Source organism: Mirounga angustirostris, unplaced genomic scaffold (genome assembly GCF_029215605.1).
Source record: "Mirounga angustirostris isolate CCGP_5_RB_7025 unplaced genomic scaffold, mMirAng1.0.hap1 SCAF_17, whole genome shotgun sequence".
In the NCBI taxonomy this organism is placed as follows: Eukaryota; Metazoa; Chordata; class Mammalia; order Carnivora; family Phocidae; genus Mirounga; species Mirounga angustirostris.
This window is the reverse complement of record NW_026991725.1, coordinates 41,352,150-41,369,933: the sequence shown is the minus strand read 5'-3', so window position 1 is coordinate 41,369,933 and position 17,784 is coordinate 41,352,150. Positions and strand designations below refer to the sequence as shown.

At 53.3% G+C, this 17,784-nt stretch overlaps 1 protein-coding gene across 3 annotated transcripts in view; it reads right to left on the bottom strand.

Annotated features, from left to right (window-relative positions):
- Nucleotides 1-15,144, bottom strand: part of PGS1 (phosphatidylglycerophosphate synthase 1) — a 38,173-nt gene extending 23,029 nt beyond the window's left edge. For all 3 annotated transcript variants that reach the window (XR_010408469.1, XM_045890165.3, XM_064582501.1), the window contains exons 1-4: nucleotides 14,633-15,144; nucleotides 5,116-5,305; nucleotides 2,064-2,141; nucleotides 323-422 (exon numbers count right to left, since the gene is read on the bottom strand). Coding sequence is in view for 2 of the 3 variants with exons in the window: in XM_045890165.3 (XP_045746121.3) it covers nucleotides 323-422; nucleotides 2,064-2,141; nucleotides 5,116-5,305; nucleotides 14,633-15,129 (865 nt within the window). In the remaining variant the exon portion in view is untranslated. The remainder of the gene's footprint in view (nucleotides 1-322; nucleotides 423-2,063; nucleotides 2,142-5,115; nucleotides 5,306-14,632) is intronic.
- Between the last annotated feature and the right edge of the window lie 2,640 nt (nucleotides 15,145-17,784).

Here is a 17,784-nt window from a genome sequence, read left to right as displayed (position 1 = left end):
AAATAAATAAAACCACAGAAATTTAAAAAAAAAAGGGAGGGTCAGCAGATGGGTCCTGGTGACCAGCCAAACCCCCAGATCATGACCCACCCAAAGCAGGTCAGTCATGGGAGTTGAAAACTGCCTCTTTTTTGCCCAAGTTGTTTTTTCTTGAGCTTCCAGTCACTTGCTACAGAAGGAATGCTGATGGACAACCCAGGCAGTTTGGGGGCTATCTTCAAACATCCTTGCCTTTGCTGGGGGCGGGGCGGGGGGGGAGCGTACTCCTGAACAAGGGCTCTGAAAAAGGAAACGTCAGAGGCAGGGAGTGCACCAGACCCACCTCTTGAGCCCCGTGTGAAGTCCAAGAGGATGGACACCTTGAGGTCTGAAGGGAACTTGGCTTGGAGTGACTTTTCCAGAGTGCTTTCCAGGCAATCTACCTATCAAGGAAAGAACCCCAAAAGAACAGAAGTATAAGACTGAAAAAGATGATTATATATTAAAAAAACGGATTAAGGGGCACCTGGGTGGCTTAGTCAGTTGTCGGCTTGGTTGTCAGCTCAGGTCTTGATCTCAGGGTTGTGAGTTCAAGCCCCACACTGAGCTCCATGCTGGGTGTGGAGCCTACTTAAAAAAAAAAAAAAAGGATCAACTTGCCAGGTAACGACCCCCACCCCCCCCCCACATCCTCTTGGAACACACACATGGACCATGAGCGCTCAAGAGTCAACACCATGAGACTTCTTCTGAGATCAGTCACAGTAACCAGAAGATGCCATGTGGCACCCTCGTCCAGCCGGGCCTCTCAGGAAGAGAGGGTCTGTGGGTCAGAGACATGATACCCAAGCAGTCTGGACCTTGCCACTCTTGGAAAGGCTCTCTAAGACGCGAGCTCTCTCATGTTTCAACAGACAATCCCCACAGCCACACAGCAAACAGTGCCTACACATGGAGAGCACACGGTAAATATTTGCTGAACCAATGAATCCAAGACACAACCTGCCCACTGGCCACTCTCCATGAGCTGGACAGGACATTCTTCTCCCGGAAGAACAAACAGGCTTCCCAAGCTTGCAGCGAAAAGCGTGTCCTGAAGACAGAGGGAGACCTCCCTGCCAGGGAGGGAGAGGAGAGGACAGATGTGCTTCTGCTGACCCCCCTTCCCACCATTCTCTGCACCCGATCCCTGGCATTTCTTAGCTCCTACCTGTGGATGTCCAGACAAGGAGGAACCCAAGAAACACTCAGGCCCACTTCACAGCCTCAGAGTGGAAAGCCATCCCAAGAGTCTCGCCCACACTCACGTTAAGTCAGCCTAGAGACGGCGCCCGCGCACCAGAGCATGCGCTGGACTCACGCCACACGAAGCTCGCCCTGAGCAAACTGGCGGTGTCTGCTCCTTCCCACCCTGCCCATCTCACGACAGGCGACAAGTGTGGTGTGACACCAAGCCCAGGGGGAACAGACAGGCCACCGACCTGGCACCTGACCCCAGCCCGACCTGCGCTTCGGTTCATTTGTCTAATACAGGGTCAGAAAATCTTTTCTGCAAGGGGCCAGGCAGCAAATGCCCGGGGCCTTGGGGGCCAGAGGGTCCCTGTCACAACTACTCAGTTCTGCTGCTGCAGCAAGAGCACAGATGCAGACAACATTCGTGAGCAAGCACGGCTGTGTTCCAATAGAGCTTTATTTACGGACACAGGAATTTGAATTTCACAGGCTTTTCCTGTATCACAATATGCTCCTCCTTTTGTTTTCCAGTCATTTGAAAACGAAAAAACCATTCTTAACCCACAGACCATACAAAAACAGGCAGCGGGCCGTAGTTTGCTGAGCCCTAGACCGGCAGACACAGCAGCCTCGGAACCCCGGTGCAGGGTGGGGAGGACGTGAGAGCGAGGATGAGCGCCGCCCGCCCCCACACACCCCTCACTGGCCCTCCTGACGGGGCCGACCCCCAGCAGCGGCTGTGAGGCGAGGGCCAAGACAAGGCGGCTCAACCCCAACTCTATGGCGCCGTGCGGCCGGGGGTGCAGGGCAATTCACTGCTGCCATGGGGACCACCCCACCTCAAACCTTACCAGTTCCTGTTCCAAAGGACCCGTCCCCAGGTAGAGCGACGCCATCACCACGCGTCTCTTGGCCACCTTGATCTGGCCCTGAAAGAGAAAAAACGAGTCACAGTCATGGCTTCCACAGCTCACTGAGGAAACCTAACAAGTAACACTCCGGGCCCAACTTCTGGTATCTGAAGCTGATGGTAACCATCCAAATAAGGACCCACGATCCTAATTTAAAATACTCCCCCTGGGGCGCCTGGGTGACTCAGTTAAACGTCTGCCTTCGGCTCAGGTCATGATCCCGGGGTCCTGCGATCGGGCCCCGCATCGGGCTCCCTGCCCGGTGGGAAGCCTGCTTCTCCCTCTCCCACTCCCCCTGCTTGTGTTCCCTCTCTTGCTGTGTTTCTGTCAAATTAAAAAAAAATCCTCCCCAAGAAAGACACGACCTAACTGTTCGAGACACAACACAGCCATTGAAAGAATGAAGGATGTGTGACAGTGACCTGACACAATGTCCACAGCGTACTGCTGGGATGGAAGCAGTCGCTGCCCCGGGTGCAAACCACCTGGGGGTGTCACGTGGGGTACGTGCAGGGCACAAGAGCGCGGTCCCTGAGGTCAGAGCAGAGGAGGGGAGTGTGAGAGCCAACGTGCGTGACACTCTGCCCCCGTCCGCACCTACGTGGCTGGGTTTCCCAATGAGCGGGCACGTATTTCCTCCGAAACGCAGAAGGGTCCCCAGGCACAAGGACAGAACAGACCAGCACTCAAAGATGACTGTGTCACCTCAGTCCCAACAGGCAGAGTGCTCTCTCTAGACTTGCTCCAGCGTGGGGAACGATAGACCCCTCCAGGGCTCGAAGCATCCTGCCCCAGGGGGGTGACAGGCATAGAAAGATGGGCAGCATGCCAAAGGTCATGCTCTGGAAGGAGAGGCAGGAGGGCCAGGCCTCGCGGGAGGAGGGAGGCAGAAAGCAGGGCACACACCTGCTTTCTGACCCAGGAGGGATGCGGCACCCACAGCCCACACAGCCTGCACAGGAGGGGTGCCCCAACCACAGAAACACACCAACACGCTGGCACAAGGCCTGCAGACCAGGAAAGCACGAGAGAATGTCCCAAGTCCACCGTCTCCTCTGTTTGGTTATTTGGGAAGCGGATGCCTGCAGGGAACGCCATTACACAGAGGCAACAGTGACTCTGGGAAAAGGCACCTCGGCTCAGGCACTGCAGCGAGGGCTCGCAGGCCAGGCAGATGGCAGGCTGCACTCCCCTCTCAGGGAACAAGGCTGCTCTGTGGGCCCGGGGAAGACACACATCCCACTCAGCGCAATCCCTGCGTCAGAATCTGCCTGGGGCTCAGTTCAAAGGGCAAGAGAGAAGGGCTTCCTCCCAGCCTGCTGGGCCAAACCCTGGGGCCCTTCCTGCCTCCACGGCCCCACCCACGCAGGTGCGCAGCTGGGGATGGCCACGCAGAGACTCAGCCAGTCCTTCACCCGGAGTTGACTAGAACACAAAGAACTGCCTCTGCAAAACCTGTTTCTACAAGCCAAACAGAGAACCAAGTAGGAGCAAAGAGCAAACCACCTTAACATCAGTTCTCCACAAAAAAAGATGCACAGGACAGATGAGCAGTGCAGGGAAGTGGGAGAACACATAAACAGACAGACACAAACACGCACATGCAGAATGCATTCTGGAAAGAGCCAGTCAGAAATTAAGCTAACTGTGGATCTACAGAACAACAGGGCAAAAGGAGAATGTACATGTATTCGAATCAAGTACAGTTCATTCTGCAGAAAAATTAATCTCTACGTGTATTTCCTATTATCTACTACCATTCTGCCTGTCTGAACTCATCATACCTTAATTCAAACATCATTGCTAATTTGAACCCAGAGAGTTCATGTTAACAAAAATTAATCAGCTTCAGGGTGCCTGGGTGGCTCAGTCAGTTAAGCGTCTGCCTTCTGCTCAGGTCATGATCCCAGGGTCCTGGGATCGAGCCCCATATTGGGCTCCCTGCTCCGCGGGAAGCCTGCTTCTCCCTCTCCCACTCCCCCTGCTTGTGTTCCCTCTCTCGCTGTGTCTCTGTCAAATAAATAAATTAAAATATTTTTTAAAAAATTAATCAGCTGGGGCGCCTGGGTGGCTCAGTTGGTTGAGCGGCTGCCTTCAGCTCAGGTCATGATCTCGGGGTCCTGGGATTGAGCCCTGCATCGGGCTCCTGGCTCCATGGGAGGCCTGCTTCTCCCTCTCCCACTCCCCCTGTTTGTGTTCCCTCTCTCGCTGTGTCTCTCTCTGTCAAATAAATGAATAAAATCTTTAAAAAAAAATTAATCAGTTTCAAATTACTTATTCCGATTAGCAGTTTCACCTCAAGTAACTAGATGGGCCACAAACACCTGAGTACTGAAAGCTCAACCCCCCAAATGCAAAGGTGAGCATCTCAGAGAAGGCACAAACTTTAGACAAAGTCACAGGAAAGAACAGGGATCATAAGGCCTAAAACCAGGTGTCCAACTTTTCCAGTGATCCGTAAAGCCTCTTCACCAAACAAGAGAATTCCAACCACTTCCTACACATCAAATCTCATCCAAGGGTCACAGCTGGGTCTTCATTCCCCGTATGCCCCGCCTCCCAAGATGAAACCGCTATGTTGGAGATGTTTGCAGGGGCAGGGGTGTGTCGTGCCGTGACTAGAATAAGGTTCCTTTCTCCCCAGACATCGTTAGCAGGGATGCCCACCCGCCCTCACTAACCTCCCTTCCAATGGAACCGACGGAATCATCTGTCCATAAGAATCAAAATCTAGGAGCTGCCCCTCACTGCCCACCCACTCTGAGCTACTCTACCTGAGACGTTAGCCATGCAGAGGAGCCTCTGATGACGGCACAACTCAAGCATTTGTGAGGCTGGAAACCTAACAGGGAGAAGAACCCACAAGCAAGAAGCCGAGCAGCCATCAGAAACTTCCAGAACAGAAGGCACTTCTGCTCAGGACTCACCCAGCCTCAGGCCCCCAAGCCTCTAACTCCAGCGTCCATCCCTCTCTCCCGCGGACATAACTTACCTTCATGAGCTCAAAAAACTCCGCCGGGGAAGAAAGCACCCTGACGTGGGAGCTGGAGACCCCGAACTCTGGGACCAGGTTTCGGATCCACTGGAACCTGTGCACACCCTCTGGACACAGGCAACAAGGAGGGGAGGTGACTTGGGGGACAGTCGGGGACAGCAAAGGAGCCAACAGCAGCCATGGTGACCTGGTTAAAGAGACACGCAAAGGGTCATACTTCTCCAACACTTCCTCAGAAGTCTCTCTCAGCTCCGGTGGGGGGACAGAGGGGAACGGAAATTTTTTTTTTAACCAATTTCCGATTCTCTAGACCATTTTAAGTGAGCCCAAGTCAAACTCTGCCAAAGGGCTTTTCCTTCAGCCCCTACTAATTGAGCAACTTGAGAAGTGCCAACGCCTACAGCTAAACCCCAACTTGCAGTCGGCTCCAGAGAGTTCCAAATCTAGAGCAGCCACAAGTAAACTCACGGAAGCCACCACACGGGTAACGCCGGGCTGCCGCACCAAACCCCTGCAGAAAGCCACTGGCGGCCACCTGGAGCCAGGGCGAGTCTGGGATGAGGGTGACCACTGCGACCCAGGCCCCCAGCTACAGGGCTGTGGCAATAAACGAGGCTTTTATTTAGGGAAGGGCCCAGAATAACTAAGTTTTCTCTTGAATACTCGGCTGTGGAGAGAAGAACTGGAGGAAGAAGAGCCTGGGGGAAGGGGGCACCATCTCGGCAGCGGCGAGAATTGCCCCCTCAGCCCTGGACACGTCGTCCTCGGGGCTCACGCCACATAAAGCTGCACCCCTTGGCCCCCGCAGCCGGCTCCACTCCACTTAGGCAGAGACAGCAGCAACCAAGGTCCTGCCCATGGAACCACACATCCGCTGCCCACCAGCTGCCACCCCCCCATTCCGTGGGGACCAGGGAGGGGCAACACACCCAGAGCCCCACACAAGCCCGGCCCTATTCTCAATTCCAGCAAACCGCGGCAGGAAAATCCTCTGCAGTGCGTGCCCTTCCACTGCAGCTCTGAGAGGAACTCGGGAAAGGGCGCTTGCGCACCCCAAGGCCTGAAGGGTCACAGATTCCAGGAAGATGACTTCATTCACTTGCCTCATGATAAAGCGCAGAATCTTCCCAGGGCCCTGCAAACGTCCCTACACAGACGCCAGATGGCCCACAGCTGTGCTTCCCAGAAAGCCCACTGGTCTGTCCCAGCCGACTCACTGCCAAGAAAACTTTAGTCAACGGTTGGAGGTAGCAGCTCTCTAGATCCTGGGAAGCCGGGGGCTGGCCTGGGGCCCCACGGTGCAGAGTGGGCAGAGCAGCTATGCTTTCTCGCTGTTTCAGAGAGGGGGTGACGGCACTCAGGGGGACCAGCTTGCTAAGGTTCTCTGGCTTCCAGGCGATGAGCAGCAGCTTGCAAATGAAAGGCTTAGATGCGTAAACTAGGGATTGCTGCCTCGATTTCCCACACTGTAGGCCTCATTCCTGCTGTGCTCAAAGCTACCTTCCAGGAGGAGAGGGAAAGATCCTTCAGTCCAATGGAAAACCACGAGACAATGGGAAAGTCTGCACAACACTCTATCAATGTGAAGCCCCAGAGGGGGCTTAAAGTCTAATATCCATTAATTAAACATGGTCTATTTGAGGTGGAAAACCCCACAGCAGCGCCACACCAACGGATCTCCCAGCCTCACGGCACTTACCCCTCTCAGCCCGTATGGAAAAGAACCAGAGCGACCGCTAAACCCCCCCCCACCACAACCACGCCGTCAGTCCCGCATCCTTCCCCTGGGCCAGGAGACTCCGACGGGCTCCCCAAAAGGAAGCTGCGGAGACATATCCTCGGCACACAGTGACCCAGAGAGGGCAAGTGGAGGCTCGGGCTGCGACCCCAGGCCTCGTGCGAGCGCTGTTCCGCCCTGTGGGGGCCACAAGGGAAGAGCAGCCCGGCCCCCCACGAACCTGGCGACCTCACACGCTTACACACCTGAAACCATCTAAGAAGGACGAAGGGGAGAATGCCACCACGAACTCGAGGTCGAAATGTGCAGCATGTGTGCTTCCAGTAACAGGACCGGGGGCTGGTGGCACCGAGCAGCGGGGGAGGCCTGAGGACACCCTCCCCGGGGCGGTGAGGCAGGGCGAGCGGAGGGGCTGCTCCAGGCAAGGAGGGGGCGGAGCAATTTAAGCCGTGGGCGCAGGCGAGCACCGCCATCCACGGGAAAGCCCAGGAGGGTCCCCACAGCCAGTCCAGAGGACGCACGGACCCAGGGCCCACCGTCAGCCCCACCTGCCCTGGAGAGGCACCGGGCAGGCTGCGGCGGGCCGGGCCCAGGGCCCCGGGCGGCCGTGGGCAGGCCTCGTCCCTGCGCAGGCCTCGTCCCTGCCAGGCAGCTCTCCCTGGGAATGCTCCGCCAGGGCCTCCGTCCAAGATTTGTTGAGGGCTTTTTTATGTTGGCTTCCTGTTTCATCTGTGTACTGACAGGTTTATTTTTGCTAGCGAGGAGGAGGAGCTGAAAGCCAATTAGGTGCAGGGAGTCGCGGAGGGGGAGACCCAAACCTAAGCCGCAGTTTTAGACGCCCGAAGAGGAAGGCGCTCCGAGAAGGAGCCGAGCGTTTTCTGAAGGTCCCCCCAGTGACAGCACGGGCGTGGGGGAGACCACACCTGGGCGGGTGGTACTCAAAATCTAACTGGAGCGCCTCAGCCGGGCCAGAAGCAGAAAGGCCCAAGTCCGCTCAGGGGCTCATTTTTTTCCCTTCGCCTCAGCCAGAAGCCCCTGGGGGGTTAGTTCCTGCTTTCCACAACCTAACTCCTGGGAATCTTCCCAGAGAAGGTTGCTCCCGGGGCTGGCAGCAACCCCCACCCCCGCACAGTCACCCCAGTCTCCAGGGGCGACCACCTGCACAGGCAAGTCCCCTCACCCCAGGGAGGCTTACTAAGAACCCACACGTCCCAGGTCAGGAACCAAAGCCCCGAGAGATCTGAGGAGCTGTGGTTACTTCACCAAAAAAGCAGAGCCGTGTCACACATGCCATTCAGAGAACTAAACCGGCACACACACACAATTTCCACATCTAGACCTGGACTCCCCTGAATCATCTTTCTAGGACCATCCAGCTCCCGTTTCTGGTTACAAAGAAGAGGAAGTGGTGGGGGGCAGGGGACCAGATAATAGCTTCTGCCGACTCAGGAATATCATGGAAGTTTGGAGAACAGGGCCAGGGCAAGCGCCTAGGGACGCTCAGGCAAGCCGGTGGCAGAGGCGGCAACGGCAAACACTGCAAACCGGTCCCCAGCCGACAGTTCTAACGGTGAAAGGAACCAGCGGGCTCTGTGAGGGCAGGCTCCAGCCACCCATGGGACACCTGACTCTGAGGTTCAGCCACAGGATTTAAGGCTTCCCGTGGAATCTGCAAAATCTACACTGGGGAGCAGGCTGGGTCTGAGTGCTGAACACCCCTGGCCTGGGGCCCTTCCTCTACCCAGGGAGAGACCTGTGCGGATGGGGTGATGGCAAGGCTTCAGGGTGACTCTAGCACAAGCAGCATGAAGGGAGGGAGGCACGGAGGGGAGGGAAGTTTCTCCCCACCATCTCTAAGAGAAATCCACATCTGGATTGCCTTGACTAAGGATGCTCTTGTCCCTGAGCCCCTGGATGGGGTCCACCACTAAGTGAAGACAGTGAAAGCCTACCTGACCCCCAGGGCAGTCCTGGTGGGACAGGGCAGCCCACCCCTCCTGCCAGGCATGGGAAGGCAGTGGGACTTGAGTTCAGAATAATAAGCCACTTGGAAACAGAGCAAAAGAGCCACTGAGACACGACCAAACACAGCTATTGACACAGGGAGCCTCAGGGGAAAGAGAAGGTATTTCTCCTTTTTGTGGGGAGATAGGAGTTTTCCATTTCACCAAACATCTTGAAGCTGCGTGTGCCCCATGGAAAAATACTGGCACACCTTGCATTTTTCCTTTGTCTGGATGTGCAACAATGTGCCTGGAGGTCCAACCAAGCTCTGTGGCCAGTGGTGAGATGCCAATAAAGAAAGGCAGGGGCACCTGGGCGGCTCAGTTAAGCATCTGACACCTGATTTCAGCTCAGGTCATGATCTCAGGTTGGTGAGATCAAGCCCCATGTCAGGCTCCATGCTGGGTGTGGAGCCTGCTTAAGATCCTCTCTCTCTCTTCGTCTTCCCACCCCCCACCTCCCTCTCTTAAAAAAAAAAAAAAAAAAAAAGATGATGAAGAAGAAGAAATGGAAAGGCAAATACTAGATAATTACACCCAGGTCTACACTTTACCTTTACACATCCCCTCCAAGGCCTCTCCCCCTCAGAGGACACAGGTGTGATACTCAGGGGCCGCAGAGTGTCACGCACCACCCAGTGGGGGAAAAAAAAGTAAGCTGGCCAACCTCTTAGGGTCTTTTCAAAAGGGGGCACCTTGGGCTCTGAACAAAGAACACAGTGATGTGGGAGGACCATCTTCCTACACGAAGCAAAAATCCTCAACAGACAGTATGGAAGTTCTACCCTCTGTCCAGTACCATACTCGGGGCATTAACTAAGTGGCCCCTGCTATGGGCTCTGTCATGCTCTGAATCCATGGGCTCTTCTGGAACTATAGGATAAGATTCGTGGTACAAGCTTTGTGGCTTGGGTCCCATCCAACTCTGTACAAAACGATGAAAAAAGGAGTTCTTAAAAGAAACTAAGTTCGGGGCGCCTGGATGGCTCAGTTGGTTAAGCGACTGCCTTCGGCTCAGGTCATGATCCCGGAGTCCCGGGATCGAGTCCCGCATCGGGCTCCCTGCTCAGCGAGGAGCCTGCTTCTCCCTCTGACCCTCCCCCGTCTCATGTGCTCTCTCTCTCTCTCATTCTCGCTCTCTCAAATAAATAAATAAATCTCTAAAAAAAAAAAAAAGAAACTAAGTTCTGTGGACTGCAATATTTTCAGAAATTACTTTTTAAGAAAAACCCACCCTCCCCCCTCAGTCATGAACTTTAAACTTAAACGTCAGAAAGTGAGCTAAGGAGAAAAGAGTAACAGTCACAGCACTTCCTGAGAAGAGCTCAACAAACTACGTGAAGGAACCATACTTCCTGCGTCCCTGGCAGCAGGCGGCCCTTCCTGACTAACGCAACACCAAGTCCAAGAAAGGGAAGTGAGTGTGAATTCCCGTAGGTTACAAAAGACCAACGGCCCACTGAACTCCCACAAGAAGTCCAGCATGGGAGGCCAGGCTACCAGCATCTGACTACATGCTGACCAGATGACTGTCCTCTTGACTTGCCCAAAAGGAAGTCGATCACATCCAGGGGCCAGAAAGTTAACATAACCCACAATACACCTTGGGTGGCAAAGCAAAGTGCCTGACGGGAACCAATCACATGTTCTACTAATCCAAAGGCTTTGACCAACCGTACTTCCCAGCAGCCTTGAAAAGAACTCGTTTACATGAATCAGATCACATGTTTACAAGTGGATTATCTATCAGAACACTTTAATCCCAGGCTAGCTGCTATCTCTCTAGGAGCACACAACTGACTGACCCAGCCTAATTCATCACCAGATGCAATGTGTTCAGGGGATACTCATATTAATATGAACTCAATAAAGCTACAGTTTGGGGCGCCGGGTGGCTCAGTCGGTGAAGCATCTGCCTTTGGCTCAGGTCATGATCCCAGGACCCTGCGATCCAGTCCCGCCTCGGGCTCCCTGCTCAGCGGGGAGCCTGCTTCTCCCTCTGCCTGCCACTCCCCTGCCTGTGCCCGCACTCTCTCTATCAAATAAATAACATCTTTAAAAAAATAAAATAAAGCTACAACTTAAAAATCTGTCTGTTGTAAATCTTATTCCAATCCCTGCAAGATCAAATTTGAATTACTGGGAGAAATTATGCTTTGATTCTAAATATCCCCCTCCCACCCGTTCTACTACTATAAATAAGCCAAGAACTGGCTCTACTAAACTCTAACAAGCAAGAAGCATCCCAAAGTTCAAAGAAGAAGTAATTTCTGGAAACGTGGTGGTCCCTCAGAGCGGAAACTACTAACAAGCTGAACTGGAGTGTGCCGCCCTGTCACTATGACATCAGACATCTAACTGAAAGAACAGTCTTCTGGTTGTCGTCTCCCTCGAATAACTCAGGGAAGTTAGAAGCCCCTCACCCCCTCACCCTGACTCACTCACACACACACCTCGAAGAGAAAACAGGACTTGAGTTTCAATAATAAAGCCCTTTCCGCACATAGAGCTCAACCTGAAAAGCGTTCGTTTGGGTTTTTTAGAGAAGGAGGCCACAAAGAAAATACGTCCGTCTAGGGCAGGCAAGCTCAAGATCAGGAACTCCTGCCCTCCTGACACATTTCCCACTCAGTCCCATCTACTCCAAATGAGTCAATTCCGTGGAGTCTGAGGACTCCTAAACACCACCTCAAGGTGCCGTCTCCCCGTCCCCGAGCTCCAGATCTGTCAGTCAGCTGCACATGACACCTCCACTCAGACGCACCTGGATCCTAGTTAACACGCCCAAACTCACCTTATCGTCACCCCCCCAAGCCCAGTCCTTTCTTAACCCTGTTGTAATGATGTGTGACTCCATCCATGCAGTCACCCAAGTCCCCCTACACCTCCCCCACCAGAGCTGACTCTAATCCCTTCCACTCTGCAACACCTCAGGCCTAGACCACCATCAAAGGAAACTGAACAAGCAATCTCAGAGCTTGCCTCCCTGGGTCTCAGTCCAGAGGACAAGCTTGCTCCCGGCTCCTCCCTCTGCTTCCTCCCATCCCTACTCAGTACCCCCAGTCGGCTCCTGGAAATGACTTGAGTACCTGCGGCACCTCAGAACTGCCTTCCACCTTTGCTGCTACAATCATCAGCCCACACCACTCACCACCCTTCCCTGAACACCAGCTCCCCCTTCTTTACCCGGCGTACTCCTACACTCCAAAACACAGCTCTGAGATCACCCCCACCAGGAAGCCTTCTGTGACCTCCTGCTGTGCCTCTCAGGTGCTGCCATGACCTTCCACCTCACCTTACTATTACTGCCAGCTTATGGGTCTGAGCATCTTGAAGATGGGGCGAGGTCTTTATCTTTGCTTCCTTGGTACCTAGCACAGCAGTGCTCTACACACGCATGCTGAATAAAGGAATGAGCCCAGAGGTCCATAGTGATGATGAGTCAGATGCCTGCTCCAGAGAAAAACAACAGCATTTCTAGATCACTAATTGGAAGTAATTTTAAGTAGCATTTTCTGTCACTGTGGCTGTCTCTGTAACAAAGAAACCACTGCAATGAAAGAACCCTCTCTCCACCCCTCTCGTTAGCCACGAGGGTTCATCAGGTACTCCAACAGGTGACTCAGATTGACAAGCTAAAATCTGACAAAGTCTAAGCTCATGACTACACAGAACTATTATCAACGATCAGAGTTACAAGAAACCACACCATTCAGGGAATGAGGAGTTGTGAGGTACAACTAATGGAGGAGAAACGAAAGTCAGCAGCCAATATAGGATGAATGGCCATACAGACCAGAGAAACCCCAAACACCAAGCCACAGAGTCGGGTAAATGTGCAGACCGAATAACCGAATAAGGCAAGAGGAAGGGGGTAAAAAAAAAAAAAAAGGTCAGAAAGCTACAGCGTTGTAACAGCATTGGTCAAAGCACTTATCTTCAGTCCTAGCAAACCATTCTAAGGATTATAAAACACAAATTTCTTTTTTTTTTTTTAAGATTTTATTTATTTTTGAGAGAGCGAGAAAACATGAGCAGGGGAGGGAGGGGTAGAGGGAAAAGCACACTCCAAGGGCTCAATCCCAGGACCCTGGAATCATGACCCGAGCCAAAGGCAGAAGTTTAACTGACTGAGCCACCCAGGCGCCCACAGATTTCTTTAAAACACAAAACTTGGTGGCTGGGGGGATGGGGTAAATGGATGATGGGCATTAAGGAGGACACGTGATGTGATGAGCAGTGGGTGTTATACGCAACTAATGAATCAATGAACACTACATCAAAAACTAATGATGTACTATATGTTGGGCTAATTAAATTTAAATTAAAAATAAATAAATAAATAAATAAATAAAACAAAACACAAAACTTGTGTTTAAGTGAGTTTCTGGTTTAATTGTTGACCCAGAGATACAACTCTCTCTCTCTCTCAGCTTCATCAAAAAGAAATATGGGGTCACACCTACCGCATCCATTTACAAAAAAGGACTTCGGGGAATCAGTTTAGACTACTCCCACTGCCACACTGCTCTTCTCCCCCCACCATTGGAAAGAGACACTCAAGAGAAACGTCTTTTTCAAAAGAATTTGTGGCGACTGCCCCAACATCCCTTAGTAGTTAATTCCAATGGTAAACAATTAACAACGAAGTGGTTTTTGTCGTTTAAACACATACAGGGAAATGACAAAATTGCCTGAACACATCATCTTTGAGGAGAGAACATTTCTTGAAACCTTAAACCAAGTTTCCCAGTGGTTTGATGCCAAGACGTAGAAGTCATCTGATTTCACCACCCACTGCAACGGCCAGGTCTTGGCTAAGCACCAACGACAGAAAACGCAGAGGCCGCCTCTTCCCCGGCCCGGCCCCGCCCCCACCTGGCTTCGCTGGTGGGAAACTTAAAGCCATTCTGATCAGCAAGCTTCTCAAGGGCTCCATACTGATGCTATCACCTAAAAGTTACCCTGAACCAAAGTCGAATTTCTGCTGAAAATCATGCACCGTAACCCACTGTAACAGTATGAAGCAAGTTCCTTCCCACAAGTAGAAACAGCACGCACGACCGGACCACAGATCTGTGCACGAAAGCCAGGAGGTCCGACTTCGCCCAAGTAGCGCAGATAAAATCTAAGATAATGCAAACTCTTCTAAAGGATGCACGTCTAAGATCTGATTTTTTTTTTCTTTAAAGGGTCAAGTGTAAGGCTTGAGTCTCTCTGATAAGAAAACCATCTGCACCCAAGAAATCTTTTTTTTTTTTTTTCCCTGTAACATCAGCAATAACAACAGGCCTCTTGGGTCAGCATGTTCTTGGCAAATGTGGACTCTGAAAGACCGCTGCCTGAACAAACTGCTTCAAAGCCGCCTCCACCACTTACATAACTCACTTCAGCACCTTTCCAGAACACAGGCCCTTGAAAAGTGTGAAGGGGGTTCCGAGTGGTCCCCCCTCCCTGGCCTGAGAGTCCCTGGCTCAGGATTGCTTCACAGCCCTGTCCCGCAGGATGTGCGAAGCGCCACACGCACACGATCCCCGCCGGGCTGATTCACCCCGGCCGAGCCACCCGGCAGCCAGGACCGGCAAGGAGAAGATCTCCCCTCGGGACGCAAGCGGCGTCTCGCGCCACAGACCCTCCAACGCCCGCCGCCGGGGCCCCGGAGCCCGCGCTCGGTTCCCGCCCGCCCCGCCCCCCGCGTGAGCGCAGTCCCGGCGCGGAAGGGAGGCAGGGCCGCGGCCGCGCCCCCGCCCCGGCGGGCCCCGCCGCCTCTCACCTCCCGCACCGGCGGTCCCGGTTCCTGCCCAGACGGTCGGACAGGCGCCCGAGGAGCGCGGCCAGCCCCGGGCGGCCAGGCAGCAGGCCCAGCAGCCGCCTCCAGAGCACCGGCCCCGCCGCCGCCGCCGCCGCCGCCGCCGCCGCCGCCATGGAGACTCGGCGCTTCCGCTTCCGGCGCGCAAGAACTTTATTGACAGCGGCGCTCGCGGACACGGGAGGGGGCGGGGCGGGCGCAGGTGTGCGGCGGCGCGCAGGGCGCAGGCGCAGCGGGCTGAGCTTCTGGCGTCCCACCCTCGCACCTCCGCGCTCCTGAGCCTGCTGGCCTCGCGCCCAGCGGGTCACGACCAGCGCCGAAGCTCGCGGGCGGGTGCGCGGGGCCGGCCACGGAGCGTACGGTGAAAGGAGCACCTCCTGTAGCGGATCTTCGGAAGGAAGACGTTGCAGGGTCCTGAGGGCGGGGGGGCGGGGCGGTGGAATGACTCTGATACGAAACATGGGGTTCCTCGGCTGACCCACACGGACTGAGACTTGGGAGCCGCTAGAGCGGTGGGAGATCGGCACATCCTACTTGTCCTGTCCCAGCGGGGTGTTGTGAGGGTTCAAGGAATGCAAAACATTCCGCATTCCACGTTCACCCAGGTGTCCCAAGGCAGTCAGTTACACGCGCCCTGCAAGAACGTTCATCTTGGCATCGTTCATGATACCAAAAATGTGGAAGCAGGGGCGCCTGAGGGGCTCAGCTGGTGAAGCGTCTGCCTTCCACTCGGGTCACGATCGCATGGTCCTGGGACTGAGCCCCGCATCGGGCTCCCTGCTCCGCGAAGGGCCTGCTTCTCCCTCTCCTTCTGCCGCTCCCCCTGCTTGTGCCTCTCTCTCTCTCTCTCTCTCTGTCAAATAAAATATTTAACAATAACCAAAAAAAAAAAAAAAGTGGAAACAATCAACAGTGGGGAAGTTGGTGAAATAGTGAAATAAATAACGGTGCATCACTATGTTGGAAGACTGTGCATCCGTAAAGAATTACGTCCCAGAAGAATGTTTAATGACATGAAGTGTAAAATCCAAATGTCCAAAGAGTAGTATAGAGCTTATCTCATTGGGAAAATTAAAAATTGGAGGGAGTATTGTGTACGGACAGACTGAAAGTAAATACATCAAAATGCTAACATTGTCTATTTGGTGCTATTCAAAAATTTCCAAGTAGTTTACAAGCAACAAGCATTTCAGATTGTTTTAATTTTTCCTTTACGTTTAGATAGCGTTACAAACACAAGGTGGAATTTGATTCAACTCTTCCGAGTTAGAAGTGGTGAATCATCAAATTTCCTAATTTCCAGTAACTAGAATGAGACCATCCATTGCATGATTCCATTTTTGCACAGCTCCTGGGACACGGGGTGGTTGCAGAGTCAAGTTGCTGAATGCCTGCACCATGATGCTCAGTGGTGACCACAGGAGCATCCTACCCATCCTGAAAAAAACTGGCAGTTTCTTTTTCTATGTGGTGATTGCTGGGTAAGGTATTAAGTGAGACAAACAACCGCAGTACTGTCCCATTGGGAATTTCTGATCTAAAATAAATTGTACTGGGGCACCAGGGTGGCTCAGTCGGTTAAGCGTCTGCCTTCAGCTGGGGTCATAATCCTGGAGTCCCTGGATCGAGCCCCAAGTGGTCTGTCCGTCTGTCCATCGGGCTTCCTGCTCAGCAAGGGGTCTGCTCCCTCTCCCTCTGCTCCTACCCCTGCTCATGCTCCCACTCACACTCTCTCTAATAAATAAATAAAATCTTTAAAATAAAACAAAATAAATCAGACTAACACACGGTGTTATTACAGCATGGTAAGTTAAACTAGTAAGTATCTTCATTACGTATAAACAGCAAGCAATGACCCAGTCGCTTCTGAAGCCACATAGCTAGAGCCTCTGGCCTTCATGTCTGTTTTGAAACTGTCAGAGGTACAACCAAAACAAGGCAACCGTGACTTTGCCCTAAGACGTGCACATTGAGAAGTTGCAAAAATTTTAAATAATGGTTTTCAGAAATTGAGCAATCTTTTTTTTTTTTTTTACACGATGACAACATAAACACTTTCCACCAGGAGATCGCATCTGGGCGGGTTCGTGGGAGCAAGCAGAAGAGGTAAGACACTCTCAGGTGCCACAGGCGGCCCAGAGAGGAGGCGTGGGAGTGCCCCAAGGGGCTTGGAGGGCCGGCAGTTAGGGCAGATACCACTACTAATGCTGGGCTTTCCGCTCACACCTTGATGACCCCGGACCAGAAGGCACTTGCCCCCTGAAACTCCCCGGTGGCTTGAAAGCCCATCTGCAGAGCCCCCCACCCCACCCCACCCTCCTGCCCTCACCCACCGCCTTCTGGTTAATCTCACTGGCTCCTTCCCGAACAGGAGGTGCCAGGGTTAGAATGGCAGAGTTGATGGGACTGATGACAGATACCAGGTCTTCCCAAACGGAAAAGGAAATGCATTCATTGGAAGGAGGGTTGACGTCAGGGAGTGGTGGGCTTGCTGCCCCTGATAGCAAGGCTGTTCTCCCGGGCAGGAAACATCAGGAAATCCTGAGCCGAGGGCCCGGGCCTCACTGTCTGTGATTCACACCCGAACCGAAAATCTTGTCAATGCGAGCGGAAAGCCCCTCCTCCCGGAGCCTACTTTGTGCGCAAGGGTCTCAGCCACAGGGCTGTTGGGAAATGCAAGGAGGGGGAGGTGTGCCCGTCCATCATCTCCCTCCAGCGATGAGCAACTCTGCCGCTGATCAGTTCCTTCGGAGAAGCCCACTCTTGTTTCATAGGGAACGTAGCTTAGGGACGAGGACGGGATGAAGCCAGCCTTGGGGTCTCTGCCTCCATTCCTCCACTTGGTCACTGCCCAGCCTCACCAGCCTGCCTTTTCTCAATCCCTCAAGCCCACCCCCCCCAAGCACACGCACACACACACACACATACACACACACAACACACGTTGCCGCCTGAGGATCTTTGCTTAGTTGTTCTATCTGCTCACAGCTCCTCTCATCCTTCTGAGCTCTGTGCTTCCCCTACAAACACCTCCTGGCCCCATTCATTCTGCCTATTACATACTGTGATCTAATCTCATTTATTGGTTTATTGTTCTGTGTGTGTGTGTTTATCAA